This window comes from Lathamus discolor, chromosome 1 (assembly GCF_037157495.1).
Source record: "Lathamus discolor isolate bLatDis1 chromosome 1, bLatDis1.hap1, whole genome shotgun sequence".
Classification (NCBI taxonomy): domain Eukaryota; kingdom Metazoa; phylum Chordata; class Aves; order Psittaciformes; family Psittacidae; genus Lathamus; species Lathamus discolor.
This window is the reverse complement of record NC_088884.1, coordinates 45916793-45933982: the sequence shown is the minus strand read 5'-3', so window position 1 is coordinate 45933982 and position 17190 is coordinate 45916793. Positions and strand designations below refer to the sequence as shown.

At 36.8% G+C, this 17190-nt stretch overlaps 1 protein-coding gene across 4 annotated transcripts in view; it reads right to left on the bottom strand.

Annotated features, from left to right (window-relative positions):
* The window catches only part of TMTC2 (transmembrane O-mannosyltransferase targeting cadherins 2), a 252735-nt gene that overhangs the window by 13463 nt on the left and 222082 nt on the right, over positions 1 to 17190 (bottom strand). For 2 of the 4 annotated variants that reach the window (XM_065669680.1, XM_065669710.1), the window contains one exon: positions 12040 to 12103. In XM_065669680.1, coding sequence (XP_065525752.1) covers positions 12040 to 12103 — 64 coding nt within the window. Of the gene's footprint in view, positions 1 to 10894; positions 10970 to 12039; positions 12104 to 17190 lie in introns of all 4 variants that reach the window. The other 2 variants (XM_065669690.1, XM_065669700.1) reach the window with 2 other exon arrangements.

Below are 17190 nucleotides of genomic sequence, written 5' to 3'. Positions count from 1 at the left end.
TATGTCGAGGTCCCTCTGGATGGCATACTTTCCCTTCAGCGTATCAACTGTACCACACAGCTTGGTGTCATCAGCAAACTTGCTGAGGGCGCACTCAATCCCACTGTCCATGTCACCGACAAAGATGTTGAACAAGACCGGTCCCAACACTGATCCCTGAGGGACACCACTCATTAACTGGTCTCCAGCCGGACATTGAGCCATCGACCACAACTCTTTGTGCGTGGCCATCCAGCCAGTTCTTTATCCACCGAGTGGTCCATCCATCAAATTGATGTCTCTCCAATTTAGAGACAAGGATGTCGTGTGGGACAGTGTCAAACGCTTTGCACAAGTCCAGGTAGATGACATCATCTGCTCTGCCCTTGTCCATCAGTTCCATAGCCCCATCATAGAAGGCCACTAAATTGGTCAGGCAGGATGTCCCCTTAGTGAAGCCATGATGGCTGTCACCAAGCACCTTGTTGTTTTTCATGTGCCTTAGCATGCCTTCCAGGAGAATGTGCTCCAAGATTTTGCCAGGCAGAGAGGTGAGACTGACTGGGTCTTCCATTTTCCCCTTCTTGAAAATGGGGGTTATATTTCCCTTTTTCCAGTCGTTGGGAACTTCGCCTGACTGCCATGATTTTTCAAATATGATGGACAGTGACTTAGCAACTTCATTCGTCAGTAACTTCATTCCATAATCCCTGTTTAGAAAGCATTTTTTTCCCTCTGTTATGGGTAAAAAATCCAATTTGTCAACTCATCAGCAAAAAACTCCATCAAGGCAGCTACCAGAACATAATTTTTCAGATATAATTCGTGAAGGATCACAAACTGATATTTCAAAAGTGACAAAAAATGAGTCTGATAATTTAAAGGGTATTTAAATTCCATCAGGATGTGAAGAAATGAAGTAGAGGTACTGAGCTACAATAAAACTCCAAGTAACTCCACCATGAATATATCAATCATTTACCCCATGGAATCTAAGAGACATACAGAAAACCTTTATATGGAATTTAGTTTAGCATTTTATTGTGGATTTTCATTTTTACTGTTGTTGTTTTATTGAAAAAAAATTCAATTTTCTTTCACACTCTAACTGTTTTTGGTGAGTTTGAAGCAGCCAGATGCTGAGGCAACCGGCACTGTTACAAACCATAATGTCACATTAAAGTTACTTACTGATAGAGAAAGACAATCTTTACTGGAGCACCTGAAAAATTAAAACTGCCTCAGCTCAGTAACAGAGCTGTTCATTAAATGAACACATGTTCAGAAGGGTGGGTACACTTGAATGTATATTTGCTCTCTAGGAAAACTAACTGTCGTAAATAGAATCATGTAAATGCAATATACAAGCTGACCAACATACTGTGGTTCAGAATGCCTCAACAAAAAGGGACTATTCCTCGGGGGAGATGGAAAGCCACCCATCCCCTCCTCACAGCATCTTCTCATTAGCAGACATTTGAACTCCAGACTGTAAGTTTCCCAAGGGAAAAATACATTCAAACTGGCACTGAGTTTACTTTTAGACATTCCAAGAAAATTACTTCAGCCAGACACACACTACCCATCCACTTCCTTGCAGTCTGCAAACATATCATTCTTCTCAGGCAGATCTCAAACCAAAACTAGGCTTATTGTGGGGTGGTTTTCCTCTAATTACCTACATACACCCAAAGGTGTGGGAGGGTGGGAGAATACCAGCTGCATCAAAACCATCTTGTGAAACAGAAGTGTAAGTCCTTCAGAAGTCGTGGGGGGAAAAAAAGTAATACCCACAACTAAAAATCATTCTGAGAATAAGAAATACACCAGAATCATAGATTGGGAAGAAAATTAGTAAGTTAGTTATTGTAAAACATCCTAATGAGAATGGACTTTGCTGGGTTTATTTAATGAGTATTAAGAATGCTTCCTTATCATTTCTAATTGTATAATAAATTCCTTGCATTGTTTCCAGAGTTAGCGCCAGAATGCTCTATTAGGAAAAAACTTGCTGGATTCTCTTTTAATTGAGTTCAGATGGTTTAATTTCTGAAATGCTAATGTACTGCTGTGAGTTCCACATTTCATGGCACTTTAGTTTTGATTGACACTGAGGGCTACTTTTACAAGGCAAAGCCAATCTTGCTCTCTCCAGGAATTGATGCAGGCAGCATAGTACCCCCTGCAATATTCATATCAGACTGTGAATCACAATCAAGTGCATAGGTTTACCCATGATACATCATCCTCACTTCCACAATTTCAGCAGAGACTGCATCTTTACAAACTACTGCTTCCCATTATCTCAAAGCTTAATGATTCTTTTTATTTAACTTAGTAGTACAAATCTAGACTGTGACTTCCTATTAATTAGTTTTGCAAACCTATTCCTTTAATTATTCAGTAAATAAACATAATAATTTAGTACGAGCGAAACTGTTGCACAGGTATTTTCATACTAAAAAATAGTATAAAATAACAGAATAAAAAAGTTATTTGTTTACTAAGATGCAGATGAAAACCACTGGAATGCTAGATGAAACAAATCAGCACTCTAAGAGACAGGCCTAGATAACATCACGTTCTTTTTTCTGCAAATAATTTTGACGGCGGACTGAACATACCTATATATCAGATAAAGACTTCAGATCTGCATAATGAAAATGCATGTAAAAATCAGAAAAAGAAATGTGAAGACATTGACTTCTAGACAAGTTAACTGAGGTGCAGTCCCACAAAATTTCTGAATCAAGGTCTTGACAATAAAGTAGCTCAAATATTATTTGGTATGAGATTTTCTTCTCTTTATAGAATTTCTGACCTATCTATTGAGAATTACAGTCATTTGATGGGATTGAAAGAACGGTGTTCTGTTTCTATGTAGGTGCCTGGACAGAGAACAGAACCTGTAACTTAACACTTGGGTGATTAAATTCTTAGGAAACATCACTGCAATAATAAGAAACATGCATTATTTTTGTGGAAACACGGTCTTTTACCTTTTGGAGATGTAGTCACATAAACATTTCTAACACTGTGGGCAACAGCGCCTACAATGGAAAATGGCATAAAGCAAAATAGTCTGGGGTATTTTTTTTTTTTTCTGAAGAAAAGACTTTATTAGCAGCTTGAAGCAGCACAAGGGATTGCCACCAGACATACTTATGTCCTAAGTGAATAACGTAGAATCAGTTTCTTTCTCTCGTATTACATGTTAAGCATGAAATTACTTGTTCAACAATTCTTGCTAAGAGTAATTGATGATTTAATGCAGATCTAAAGGTTAATTAAATTAGAAAAGACGAGTTAGTACGTAGTTGCTTATTTCCAACATTTGTTTCCCCCCTTAAAGAAACGCATGTCCATACATTCTACAGTTCATGAAGATGGATGACTCAGAAAATACATTATGCCAATAATTAGACTGTAGAAGGAGTAATATTTATGGAAAATTTGTAAACATTTCCATAGTTGAAAGCGAAATGAAAAGCATTCCAAATTGCCATGACAACGAGTTTGTGGCTTACTTTGCCAAGCATGTCTGGGTATGCAGCTTATGCCTGAAAAACTTTATGCTAAGAAACATTTATAGCTGCTCACAGAATTTTACTGGAAGAAATCTGGAACTACATACAGGAGAAACAGAAGCAACTCTAAACAGTGAATGCTACTGCAATGCAATAGCTAAGTTAGCAGAAAAAACTCAAATGTATTTTCATTTCAGTCATTTAGGACTTGAATAGACAAAATACTTATGTATTGATTAGGATATCAATGTGCAATGAATTATTTTAGATGGAAATAAACAGCAACATAAAGGACTTTTATTTCTATGACAAAATTACCAATTACACTGGGTGAGCCAATCGGTCTCAGATATTTGCATAGTTAAATGCTTGTATAATCAGAAGAGTAGAAATGAACTCCCCATAATCTAACTTTCACAAAACTGAAGCTGAGAACTGTAATGACATGCTTTCCAACTTTCTCCTATGCATCTTACAGAAAGATGGATTACAGTATCAAGAAGCAGATTAAAGTATTCTATAATCACCAAAAAGCACATTCAGTCTTCGCTTTTTCTGAACCGCTACAATGCATGAGAAAGCACATGTAGAGTTTTCCAGGGTAAGGCTATAAATATTCACATGCATTTCCCAAAGGAAATTCAGTGTTTTCCACAGCTGAATAAATCAGTTTTCAAATTATACAACTCATCCTGATACCATGCTTCAGTATTATAGTTAAATATTCCCATTCCAATAGCCTTCTTTCTTTCTCCCCTGCTGAAGATCGGGGATGGGAAATGCTATATGGGGTTTTTTGTTTGTTTTGTCTGTTGTTTTTTTCAAGGTGGGAGGCACTAATCTCTCCTGAAGTAGAAATACTTTAAGATTCAAAACAACAGCCTATACACAAGCCTGCCTTGAAGCTGACAACTGTATATGGCTAAAAACCTAGATGTATATTTAAAATATTTTGGAGGACCACGAACAAATATAATTGCAAATATAGAAATAGCTTTTTGTTCAAAAGAATAAACACAGTTTTCTCTAATTGGCTGGAGAGAGAAAAAGATCTGCCTTGCACTTAGCCCCAGACAAGAAGGATGAATCTATAGGGACCTAGAAGGGGTGAATCAACAACAACAACAACAGCAACAAAAGAAAATAGAGCTAGAGCCCAAAGTAGATTTATAAAGCTTTCCTGCTCAGGAAGGGCAAAGAGAGTTCATGCATGGATAAATTTACATGGAGAAGTGTTGCTATTTCTGTGATAACACTGAAAAGTCTTTCTACCTGAAATGAAGGGCACCTTGCATTCAGTTAATATTAATTTTCTTTAATTTCTCCATTCTGCACAACCTTTAAGCTAGGTCAGCCTTCTTCTAGGCAGGATGAAAAATGTTACAGCTATTCTGATATCAAATCTTAGAGTGTCTTTTATTGCCTGTCAATGGGGAAATTCAACCCAATTTACAGTAACCCAGAAAGTGCTCTCTCATCCTTTCGAGATCAGAGAATGGTGTACTCTTTTCTCTAAGGGCCTTTCACTGTCTCCTCTCCCAGTGGAGCAGCATCGTGCCTAAGACTCCCATCCCTGTATCTGTCTGAAATCAGACTATTAAAAGTATGCTATCTGAAAATACAGTTCACATCAGTCATACCTATCTTCTTATTAGGAAGCCGCAGTGTACCCTTTTTAGTTGCTAAAAGTCCTGCATGCCCTATAACAATTGGTTTAATCTTTAGGAAGTAATAGAGCAGGAAGAAAGGAAGAACTGGATCCTGGGGAGTTTTCTTATTTCTCACACCTTCACCAAGAGAAAAGAAAGGAGGTATTTTCAGGAGGCCAAGAGTGTTGCTCGGCTGGAAGGAATCCACTACCGTTCATATCATTGAGGCGGAAAGTTTGGCACACTTGAGAGGAAGCCTTGAACAATGCGAGGCTTAGCAGCAGCTCATGCTGGTAGTGGGAAGCTGGACGGCCCTGACACAAGACAGGAGAAGCTGGGAGCTGCTCAGAAGGCAGGCAGGCAACTCAACTGGGTTTGGGTAACAGAGAATAGGTAGACCTGTCCAAAAGAGCTGCAGGAACAAGAAACTCGTCGCTGTGAGGGGTCGGTGGTATTCCTGGAACAGTGTGAGGATGACATTAGATCCAGTGAAGCACGGAACTGTGCCAGTTTTTTGTCAATTGAGGATCAGCTTCAGACAATTTAAGAATTGCTGTTCACTCATCAGCAACAGAATTAACATAGCAGGAACTCTTAAAATTTTTATGAAAACTCTCCCTGGCAATAATAGCACATGACCTTAAAAAGTTGGCAAAATGCATTAAAGCTGTATCCCTTACAATTATTCCTAGCCTGGTAAAGCTACATGAGAAGAAAGTGAAATGGGGAAATTTGGCATAGAAACACCTAAGCAAAAAATATATAATAAAGCAGATCTTGGTTATATACATTTCAAGACCAAACCCAACATCCACTTTATTTTTTAGAGATGTATGTACTATCAGAAGTATATTAATTTTCAGAGGTCCTGTCATGAATAAAATCCATATATTGTTAACATTTTCCATAAGAAGGCACTGAAAGCATGTTATCTGTAAGGTGGCTATGAAAATACAATCAATTATCTGGAAATCACCAGAATTATTCTTTTAGCTGTTAAACAGCTTGAGGTATAGCTTATTGCAAGATTAGAGCCTTTGCAATAAAATCTGTATTCCAGCACTGGCGGGGGGGAATAAAAGAAGCACTTGTAGAAACTGCTTTTTAATATGATATTGTGTTAACTGATTACATAAACCCTTCAAGTCATGAAATGGTTTAGTAGCCCACATCATGATTAAACCATCTACTGGAAATTGTATTTATTTTGCTTATAGGTACATTTCTCTTTCCCCCTCATTCTATGTGTGTGTCTTTATGTATGTTGTTACAGTAAGACATTTAATCAAGCCCTTTTGAAGTGGTAGAGTGGAAACAGCTGTTTCTGACAATGTGCTGCTGACATGGGGTTTAAGGCTGTCATGAACTCCAGACTGCAAGCAGCACTAATATGTGGTTGGGATGGTAGTGACTTGCAGGTCACGGCACCTCCTTGAGGAATGCTTCTAAGCCAATCAGCTCAAGGTGGTGGCTCAAAGTCTTAAGGCTCTGGTGAGCTCTCTTTCATTTCATACTCTTGAGGTCATACTTCAAAGTGCCCTTTCTTCTCAAAGCCATTGGCCATATGTGGGGGTTCTAGAGCAGCTTTTTGAACATTGGTTGCTTCAAGTTCTGCGTTAAAAAATTAGAAATGCAGTTCTATTATACAAATGATGTCTTAAAAGTTGAATCAAAGCTGAAGCTTAAGTCAGTACCTCACATTCTTGTAAAGAATGCCAACTTAAAGAAAGCTTCTGGATGACTGATTTTTCCACAACAAGGTGAGCTTAAAGCTCATGTTTTAGAGTGCCTAACAACCCATTAAAACAATTTCCTGGTTTGTGAACATTACAAGTTGTAGGGCACCTAGAAACCATCTCTGAACACAGATTTTCCTCAGCAATACTCCCATTCAGAATAATTACTGCATAAAGGTCTTGCTGTCCAAAACACGCTATCATTCCTTCGTGCAGCTGAATTTATTAAAATTAGATTAATGTGATTAAGGCAAATCCAAGCCAACGCTGTTAGAACAAACACATATGTGCTTCTCACTGAGAAAGCTCTAATATGATTTTGTTTTGATCAAGGTAAACACACAATGTAGGAATGCATTTTTTTGAAAGTATCAAAAAAGATCCAGGGGCTAGGGGAAGATAATCTCTGCAGGTTATCTATAGAGTTGAAAAGAGAGTCCTGCAAGAAACGATTCATAGCAAATAAAAGTAGATTCCTTCTCCAAACTGATTCCTAGATGCCTCTCTCTCTCTCGGCTCTCCAGGGGAATGTCAACTCTTTGAAGCCTATTTGGAAATAAATAAACATAATCTTGAGAATGCTTGCTTCTTCACTGAAGACAAATGATTCCCATCTCTGCAGCAGCACTATATTCTACAGAAAGTACTGTTGATTTGAAATTTGACTGGAAATTACTTTCACAGAGGACAGATACACACCTCCTGCAAATAAGGCCAATCATGAACTTTATGAAGAGAACAACTACATCTCAATCTGGAATAATAATACTAGCCAGATTTGATCTTTCTTTGCACCCAAGCTGCATTTCAGCTGGTGCTGCTATTGTACCGAACTGTTTTAATTCCTTTATACTCTGCAGAATGAAGGTATATTCTAAAGCAAAGATGATGCTCAAGATGTGGACATACATTTTAACATACCTGCACTGTATTCAATTGTTCTTCTACTGGGTATAATTATTTACTGGTTTTTGCAAATATTTCATGCATTGTAATAAAGCTTTTCACAGAGAACAGAGTACTGGTATTTTCAGTATTTGTCAGTCCTCTCAGAATTAGTTCAATGAAGAATGAATCACACTCAATACTACAAAAATAAAATCTTTTTATATCTGCTTTCTTAAAAACAATGACTTGCTCATTTCAGAGAGGTTTCTCCTGTAAGGAAATACTATTTTCCTGGGGATGTTTTTAGCTTTCTTAGTCACAACTTTTATAAAAATGGATTAGTTGAATGAGAGTGACTCAGACTTAAAGGCATACTGGATGCTTACTGTTGTGCCCCTATCATGAGATACTGAAAAGAAGGTTTGCTTAGGAGATAAATGCAAGAGTGAAGACTGCTGTCTGGAAAAAAACACTGAAGCAGATAACTAAGTAGTTCTGAAAGCCATAACCCAGTTAGCCATTTAAACTGGACTTGGATGTAGAAAAGCTCAACAGAGCAGCTTCTAGATCCAAAGGGCTTCTACATCTGGGTGCAGGGGAGGAAGTATTGTGTATGAAGTGTTGCTTCATTCCAAAAACAAAAGGAACAGTTGAGAAACCAAAGAAAGGGAGGGATACAAGAGGAAAACAAAGCAAGGATGCTAAGAACAAAATTGTGTCATGAATGCTCAATGAACATACAAATTCACTAACAATCAGTAAAGGCCTGAGTTCACAGTATTACTAACATCTCTCGTTGCTGCTAAGGATGGATGTGGTTCTAAGAAACCTGATCAGTTGAAGATGTCCCTGCTCATTGCAAGGGGATTAGGCTAGATGACCTTTGAAGGTCCCCTTCCAATCCAAACTATTCTATGATTCTATGGTATTTTATGGTAGTGATACTAGAGATATTGCACAACATGTAATAATTGTAAAGAAAGTAATGCAAGAGCATGGATATCTGAGTTTTATTTCAGACTGCACTACCTGAAAATCTCTCAAGAGACAGGCACAGGTCTAATTCTTTAGAATAACTGAAAATTTAGTTGTCTTACTACAGTGTATAAGAAAGGAGTGAATAAGAAAGGAGTTGGTAACAGAAAAATGGATTTTCAACTTGGAATCTGGAAAAGTGACTGGGAAACCACAGGATGAAAAAATATCATGCTGAAAAAAAGCAGAGAGCCAGTTTACATGGGATCCTGATCAACAATTCCTTATTGCCAAGCACTGTAAGAGGGAAGGTTCTCGTTAAACAGATGCATTTAGCACTTAATTATTCTAGGAACAAGGCTGATCCACTGCACAGAATGAGACTTCAGCGCTGCCACAGTATTCTCACTGAGAGGGAATTTGGGAACACACCTCTTAGCCACTAACAGTAAACAGATGCACATCATATGGATATGTGTATATATATGGAACTGTATGTATGCATACATCATTACATTACGTCACATTCATACAACTATTATTTTGAATTATCTCCAAAGAAATCTTTCTAGATCATTAATAATGGATTAAAAATATATCATTAAATCCTTCAGCACTATATTTTGATTAAGGATATTTCTTTAGCATCTTGACTCACAGAATTTTGCTGAACCTTCATGTTTATAAAACAGCGAGAGGATACACAGGCTATATCCAAAATAAAAAAATTAACTATGGACATTTTCAAGCTGTGAGGATGGTTCTTACACAGCTCTGGAATGGGCCACTTGCAGTCTCTCAGACAGTACATGAGAACACTCCAAGAAGCCAGCTCGATCACCACTAGAGAATAGTCCTGGCCACATTTAATTTACCAGTGCAGATGTAGCAATGAAGCACATAGGATTTGACTAATTTGCATTCCACACTTCTTTGGAAAGGTGGGGAGATTCTGTCTTAACCGTATCTGCATCATATTGCTTGCTACCTAGAAAACTTCCAATGATGGCTTCTTTTCCTCCTGCTCTGAAACTATTATGGTAAATTTGAGAGCTAATAATAAGAGAAAAGATATGCATGACTACTTTTGGCTTTATTTTAATTCTTGAGAGATTGCTCTTGTACAGTCATCAGATGGTTGATGCTGGCAATGAAAACTAATACCTTTCCCACTCTGCATCATTAAAGTATTTTTAAATAGTCATGAACCATATGCATGCTATGCTTAACTAGAAACTTTATCATCCTGAACATAAAAGTGAAATTATCTCTCATGAGGCCACACTTGGAGTCCTGTGTGTAGTTCTGGTGTCCTCAACATAACAAGGTCATGAAGCTGCTAGAGCAAGTCCAGAGGAGGGCCACAAGGATGATCGGGGGCTGGAACACCTCCTGTACAAAGACAGGCTGAGAAAGTTGGGGCTGTTCAGCCTGGAGAAGAGAAGGCTGCGTGGGGACCTCATAGCAGCCTTCCAGTATCTGAAGGGGGGCTACAGGGGTGCTGGGGAGGGACTCTTCATTAAGGACTGTAGTGAGAGGACAAGGGGTAGTGGGTTAAAACTTAAACAGAGGAAGTTCTGGTTAGATATAAGGAAGAAATTCTTTACTGGGAGGGTGGTGAGGCACTGGAATGGGTTGCCCGAAGAAGTGGTAAATGCTTCATCCCTTACAGTGTTCAAGGCCAGGCTGGACAGAGCCTTGGGCAACATAGTCTGTGGTGAGGTGTCCCTGCTCATGGCAGGGGGGTTGGAACTAGATGATCTTAAGGTCCTTTCCAACCCTAACTATTCTCTGATTCTGTGATTTGTAAAGAAAGCTGAAGCAGTTCTTACTTATTAGATTTTTACTTAAACTAATCAAAATTAAATGCAAGTTTCTCTAATAAACTGTTCTGATGGTCCCATCCAGCAAAGAGGATACTTAAGTCTTAACATGTAAAACTTGGCAGCAATACCTAGAAATACCTAATTTTAATTGTACCACTGCTATCACATAGAAACCCTCAGTCATTTCCAAAGCTCTCTGAGAAACCTCATACATATAATAATTTATGACTTTACACAAATACCAGAAACTCAGAAATACATTCAAAGATTTTTGAGAGTACAATGAACCACAGAAAAGAGAAGAGGAACTGTACCAACTTTCAGGCAACTGAGGGAATTCGTTCAACATAAGGGCATCCATGCAGAAAAAAACACCAAAATTCTTGCATCTGAAAGCATATGGAGTCACAAAGTCTAACTTGTTATTTCACAAAGTATGAACTAAAGAAATACACAGATTTTCTGAGTTTTGGTTTTGGTTAGTTTGGTTTTTTTTTTTTTTTTTTATTTTTTTAAAAGATGGTGTAAAAGTGTGTAATTTCATACAAACAATTATTTTTATTTTGGGTTATGGGGATTATATTTCGTTAGCTTATTTTGAGTCTTGGCTGGTGTTGCTTTTAATTCTCAGCTCTGAAAACTTTCATTTTAAGCCTGCTATTTTTTAACGTTTTTCCTTTTTCACTTGACTGAAATCGTTAATTTGCATCCTCAAATTTGGCACTATAGATTTCTGAGACAGGAATGTGTTCTACATTTGATTTATTGCATAGACAAAGTATCAGGTATTTGAAATAAATTTTGCCCCATTTATATTCATGAATATTTTTTCTCAAAATGGAAGGTAATTGAAAAGAAATATAACACTGAGTAAAAAATTGTAAAAAGAAAATATTTTATTTCTTTAGTTCCTGATGCAATAAAATTGGAAATAAGCTTTTCTTTTTAAAAAGGGTCTGTCACATATTTCTGCTTCAAGCAATAAGATTTTCTTTGCCAATATAGAACAATCTCAGAGGTAAATAGCTCTGAAGTAAAATCATCTTTAACTCTGTTGAATAACAATGTTTGCCAGAAGTTCATGACAGAGGAAAAGGCATACATGTATTGTTGAAAATACCATAAACAGTGGACCACAGAATTGCACTTCATTCTCTTTTACTAGCAAAAATAGATGGAATTAGGAGAGCTTTCCAAACTCAACACACTTAAAGGTACATAAATAAATCTTTTCCAACTATGTTAGCAAAGTAAGACTTGCCGCTAGGACAGTTCACTCAGGTAACTTAAAAGTATAGGGATTGGTTTGACAAATGAACAGCTTTATCTGACTATCCAATAATTGACCATTAAAAGAACATAAATAATATAGGCCGAAGTTTCTCCTCGACCACAAAGGGTTCAGCACTGTGGCACATTCATCTATTTACGTACTGGATATCATTAAGAAGGTACTTACATTAGGTCTTAATCCTGCTGCCATTTCATAATACTTCTCAGCTTCTTCATTGAGACTGGCTTGTCTACCAGGACAGAAAAAGCCAATAGAGTTACACCTCATTTTCCTTGGGTTAAAAAAGAAAACATACCTAATAAAGCATAGCTAAAACCAAAATACTGCAACTACTCCCCATTGTTTAAGGATATTACCATAACAAATGCAAAAAGTAAGCCAATCTGAAAGATATTTTTTTATAGCTCAGAATGTCCAAAGATTTCTCTTTGCTTACCTTATTTCTTTTTTAGTTCTAAAATTACATAAGTACACACAGGAGAGAAATGAAGAAGGCAAAAAAACTCAGCTGAGACAAAACCAGAGACATACCAGTCCCCACCACAGGAAAATCTGGCTTGTTTTTTGTAATTAGACATACTTTCACAGTACATTATGGAGCTGTAGATTGTACAATAATGCGGTCCCTTTCATTGTGCCTCCCCTATTATTCCAGAAGGGGAAAAAAATAATAATAAAAAAATAAAATAAAATCAGAGAATACAATGATTTTTCAAAAATGGGTTTTCAGGGGGCAGGGAATTCATTCAGAAGGCAGAGTTTTGATTTCAACATTTACACAAATCAGTCTGAGAGGGGATTTAAGCTTAGATCTCATATTCCAGGGGAATAAAATGGGTTTCTGGGTATGGGAAGCACTGCCAGTATAGCTGGCATCTATATTCTTGTATTAGTTTAAGTTTTATTTGTTCCCCTGAGTTTTCAGTTTAATGCCTTCAAATGAAAATGAAATATATTGCCACCGAAATTCAAACACATTTTTGTCTCAACAGGCCCCTTTCTTCTCTTCTCTCAAATTCCTCTCTTCTTCTTTTGTCTTGTTCTTAATTTCCCTCCAACTATTCATTTTGGCTACTGATCCAATGAATATCAGTCAAACACATACACATCATGAGAAGGATGTTAAATATGTAAGAACATTCAAGCAGAACTATCAGGCAGGCTATCTATCTTCTGCTAAAGTTATTTGCTTTTTATTTGCTCTTTTTTTTAATTTTTTTTTATATGAATAGTTATTTCCCTTCATAAGGGAGTTAGGACAGGAGTTCTTCAGCCTATTTGTGTTTATTATGCAATTACAGATGTATTTCTGCGATACATAATGGAAAAATTGGAAAACAAGGATAACACTAAGCACTGAGAAGGGTTGCTTGTTTTTTTTCATTTTTTTTCATTTTCTTCTGCTGCCAGGAACAGTTACTAGTTCGCAGTGTATTAATCAATCAACTGAGCACTTGTATCTGGAGATTTTACCTTGCTCATTACAGGAGATTTTACATGCTTTGTTATCCAGTGATCAAATTGTATTCTAATTTTATGTTCTCATCCATCCAAATTTTAAACATTAGCCACATAATACATGATAGGTAATTAATCCCAATCAAGACATTTTGACAGTTATTGGTCTTGGGAGGAGAAAGGGAAGGAGGATAATCGCTTTGAAGTTTCCCACATAATTCACGTGCAAGCTGAAACCACTTCTTGGCTAATAATTTGCCAAGTAGAACCTGTTTTATACCTGTTAACTGTTTTAAATTACTTTGCACATGTATCATCAACTCGGTGGTTGCAGTGGTTAGGAATGTCTAATGACTGAATGTCTAAAAATTTAACCTGTCATTTAACCTGCTTCTGAATCACCCCTGCTGAGCATTAGTAGTACATGAAACGACTTGGGGTGGGCAGGGGGAAATCTCATACTTCCAAGTTTTAGGATTTACTACACAGCATATAAAATGAAAAGATGTCACAGACCTTTTTTTTTTTTTTTTTCCTCCCTTCTTTTTAATGTTTTCACAAAGCTGTCGGGAAAAAAAAGCCTTTCTGAACGTGGTTAAATTCCGAACAAACAAGGTGCCTTACCCAGGAGGCAGACACAGATGGTACACTTCACCTCCAAAAAGTGGTGTTGGCATGTGAACATGGAACAAATTAAAATCCTGTCTCCTTTTAGCCCAGTGGAAATACATGGCTTGCTTTCCTCCTACATGTACATCTCGAAACATGGATCATTAATCCCTAAGTTGAAATCAGTTTGAAATTATAGCTCTCCATTAAAAATGGTTTATAGAAATGAATGCACACAACAGTAAACCAGTGAGGAAAATGCCAGTTCCATTTCTGGGGCATCTAGCAACAGCTCCTTTAGTTAAGATACAGCAGAATTCTGGTTCCCATTTTCACTGGAAATCTACACTAGAAATTCATTATGTTAAGCCTTGGAATGGCTTTCCCTTGAGAAAAATTAAAGGCACAGAGGCAGAAAATTGCAGTAACCCTATGCTACTGAGCAGTAAAGGGCGCTGGATCAATGTCAAACAATGGAAGGACACTACTAAAGGAATCATAATTCATATTAGAGTAAAACATTAGCTAAAATGTTGATAATTACACAGAATGGAAGAAAGGAAGCAAAGGTAAGTCTGGAAGACAGTCCTTTTCATAGTTGCAAGTTATATTTTAACCTGTATCCTAAATCTCCTCATGAGGACTGACCTTGAAAATACATCTGATTTTATCCATTAACACCTAGTATTCAATCTTACTGTAAGGGACAAAAATGTCTCTTCTTTTTATTCTCTCATACCTCTTAACCTGAGCCTTCAGACCTAACAGTTCCCTGGTTTTTGTTCCAGCTGACTGCCAGTGACACCTCATAAACGTGCTTGACAACACATCGCTCTTTGGGTCTCCTGATACCCAGTTACATTCAGCTTGCATTTATTTTGAATCTTTATGTTGATCACTGGAAAACATATTGCTTTAAGAGAAAAATACCATCAATGCTGACTGGTTTAGACGCATAAACAAGTGAATTTTAACCTGCCTATTGCTTTGTATAAGGCCTTAGTCTGTTTTGGTTTTTTTTTAACGTGAAACCATGGATGTCAGTCCAGCAATAACGATCAATCTTCAAAGAGATTCTTATTTTAAAATACGAATGTTGATACTTAGCATTTTTAATGGACCTTTTTGTGTCACAACAAAATCATAATCATATTCTATACATGTAGACCACCACGCAAATTCTTTGTTTACAAAATTTATATAGACCTATAGTTACAAAATTTATATAGACTATAAATTTAGCCATGCATATGCGCATATATGTATTTAAGCACATGGGCAGTAATTAAAGAATGAATAAAGTCTGTTTAGACAATGACACTGAAAACCAAAGACAATGTCATGTAGTATTGCTCTAATTTAGACTTCTGTTTCCAAATAGCCAATAAGCATGCTGTAACTTCACGTAATATAAGTGCTTCCCAGAACAAGCCACTTAAAGAAGCGTGAAAAGAACCAATTGTTCCTACAAAATATGCTTGTAAGCAAAGCTCTATTTCCTGTGCTTGTTCACATTTGGAGACAACGTGAAGTTCTTTTCCTGTTTCTAATTAGTACAGTGGTATCATCACACTGACATTCCTCATTCTAAAAGTAATCATTCCCTAGATCACAGGAAACCTATCTCATGGCAGCTCACCTCAGTATACAAATACAAAGTGAAACTTAGCACTGTTAATACACAACTTAGTCACTCAAACTATGGCCACCAAATGGCATTATAAATATATACTTCCCTACATTCCTATAAAATGTGTCTTTGCCAAAAAGGCTTCAAACTGCTATAAGCAAAAGAGCATAGCAAACACTACAAAAGTAACACATGTGACCAGTTACCGTTTTAAGATGGGCCACCCAAACATGACACTTGAATGAAGCTGTCTAGAAAACAAATTTGTTGAGAAAACAAATTTTACACTCAAGTATTAGGCAACTTATAAGTTACCAGACTGTTGAAAAGATATTAATTACATTCATTCCATATCTCACCCCTATTACAGATGACTTGATTAATCTGGCGCTGCATTATCAGGATCCAACAGAAGTCATCTCAGAAAAAAATTAATAACTATGCTTATGTAATTAGGAACAGGGAGTTGTCTTAATAATGCATACAGATATAACTTGGTTTTTTTTCCTTGATTTCAGTTTCAGATTTAGTCACAAAGAGAGGCAGTAAACAGTGTTAGAATATCTGACAGAAGGAACAGAAGTCTTTCTTGTGACTGATAAACTGAGAACAGACCATCTATAAACACACTTACTGCATCTGGACACATCTAACAATTCTGTTACAAATTAAAAAAAACCAAACCCTCAACAAACCAAATAAAACTAACCAGCAGCATACCAGTTAAAAATTTACAAAACCTGGTATTTCTTTATTCAGGTTGCATTTTAATTTAAACATTTTTCTCAATGAAAGGAAAAGAAAAACATTTTAGTGGAAGAACAATTGACTTGGAAGGCATGTTGTGATTGTTTTTATTCAAAGCAGCTGTAACCCAAATTTGAAAGAATTTGCCTGCAATTCTGAAGAAATGTCTACATGTTTCTGAATCCTGTGACACTCCTTGGGCTAATGGTGGAAACAGGAGTACGACAGGGAGGAAAGATGGTTCCTTTGTATTACAGCAGAATATCACTGCATAGAGTACTTGGTCTGGAAAAAATTAATTAGAATTCACACACAAACGTAAATTGCTATTACAATTAGTTATTACTTCCCAGTCATTTTGGAAAACTTGCACCATCCACATTAAAATTGTTTTCTACCTCTTATTCTACAACACATTTTAAAATTTATCCCTTCTCCCTCACAACAGTGCCCTGTAAACTTCTGTAATGTATTTTCTACCTCACAGCTGTGCAGTCCATTCAAAATTCTTACTCACTTACTAGTCAGTTTTTATAGCTCTTTAAGGTACCTAAAGAGCAGTTTGTCACCTACATGAAACTAATATATTTAATGATTTTATCCTTTCATTTATGACTGTTTTAGTACCCGCAGTTTCGAGTTGTGTCACTCTATGCCAGTCTGAGTACTCCCTTCTTTCCTCCTTCTGTTGTATCCTCGTATCTGCTTTCCTCTTGGAATCACCTCAGCTCTCCATCATTCTAAATATTTTGAAAATCAGCTTCTGAAGTCCCACAGACTCATGATGGATTTGTAGCTGCTTTGTCCTAATGCATGAATATACATTCCTCTTGTCCAGCAGGTATTATGTAATCAATATACTGAATAAATTA